The following is a 1,038-nucleotide window of genomic DNA, read 5'->3' as shown; positions in this document are numbered from 1 at the left end:
GGTGAGCATAACTTTTATATGCACTGGGAAACTAAAAATTCATTTGACTTGCTTTCTTGCAATATTCACTTTACTGAGGTGTTCTGGAAGCAAACTTGTAATATCTCTGAGATTTGCCTGTTTAGTCCTTTCCTTACGTGATCCTTGAATGTCATTTAACAACACTGGCAAATCCTTACTCCCTAAAACACTTTACCTTCTTCCATTACTACACTTATTTCTCTTTATTTTCAAACCAATGATCTCACATATTTATTACTGAACCAACCTACTAATACAAAGGTATAGAAACAAAGAGAAAAAAGCCATTTTCCCAATAAGACTTATTCAACTGCCCAGATAGTGGTAATGTTTTCAGCTGGATATGAAAAGATGGATGCTAGTGACCTTGATGCAGTTCTTATAAACCCAGTTGGGTTCTTCTCCAGTGTCTCCTCTTGGAGTCGTACCAGATTTTCTTACCAGGTTTCATCTGAATCCATTGCAGAATGGGACAATCCTGTTTTTGTTTCTTGGTCAGAAACCACTGGATCCTAAAAGTCTTGTGAGAAGACATGGCAAGGAATGGAGTCAACCCTCTTTTTTTTTTTCCCCCTACTCTTCTGACTGCAAATTGTGATTCTTTTGGTTTTTTGCTTAGTTTTTAGGTTTGTTTAACATTAAGTGGTGTTGTTCAGGAATCAGTTTTTTCTTTATATACTTACTGCCTCTATTTTTTATTCAGTCTCATGGCCCTATTTATTAGCTATGTTGTTGATAACTATGAAATCTTTATATCAAGCCCACAGCTCTTTCCTAAGCTTTTTTTTTTTTTTTTAAGATTTTATTTATTTGACAGAGAGACAGTGAGAGAGGGAACACAAGCAGGGGGAGTGGGAGGGGGAGAAGCAGTCTTCTGGCCAAGCAGGGAGCCTGATGCGGGGCTTGATCCCAGGACTCTGGGATCATGACCTGAGCCGAAGGCAGACGCTTAACGACTGAGCCACCCAGGCGCCCCTCTTTCCTAAGCTTTGACCAATGTATGCAACTGCCAACTGA

The 1,038-nt window shown here is 39.4% G+C and overlaps 1 protein-coding gene across 1 annotated transcript; it reads right to left on the bottom strand.

The window, feature by feature from the left end:
• Positions 1-400: 400 nt before the first annotated feature.
• Positions 401-556, bottom strand: LOC123324053 (60S ribosomal protein L39-like). Its single transcript, XM_044912755.1, has one exon. The coding sequence runs from the start codon at positions 554-556 to the stop codon at positions 401-403; it is 156 nt and encodes a 51-aa protein (XP_044768690.1).
• Positions 557-1,038: the final 482 nt, after the last annotated feature.

The sequence above is a fragment of the Neomonachus schauinslandi genome, chromosome 2 (assembly GCF_002201575.2).
Source record: "Neomonachus schauinslandi chromosome 2, ASM220157v2, whole genome shotgun sequence".
Classification (NCBI taxonomy): Eukaryota; Metazoa; Chordata; class Mammalia; order Carnivora; family Phocidae; genus Neomonachus; species Neomonachus schauinslandi.
The sequence above is the reverse complement of the archived record's forward strand: the minus strand, read 5'-3'. Positions and strand labels throughout refer to the sequence as shown.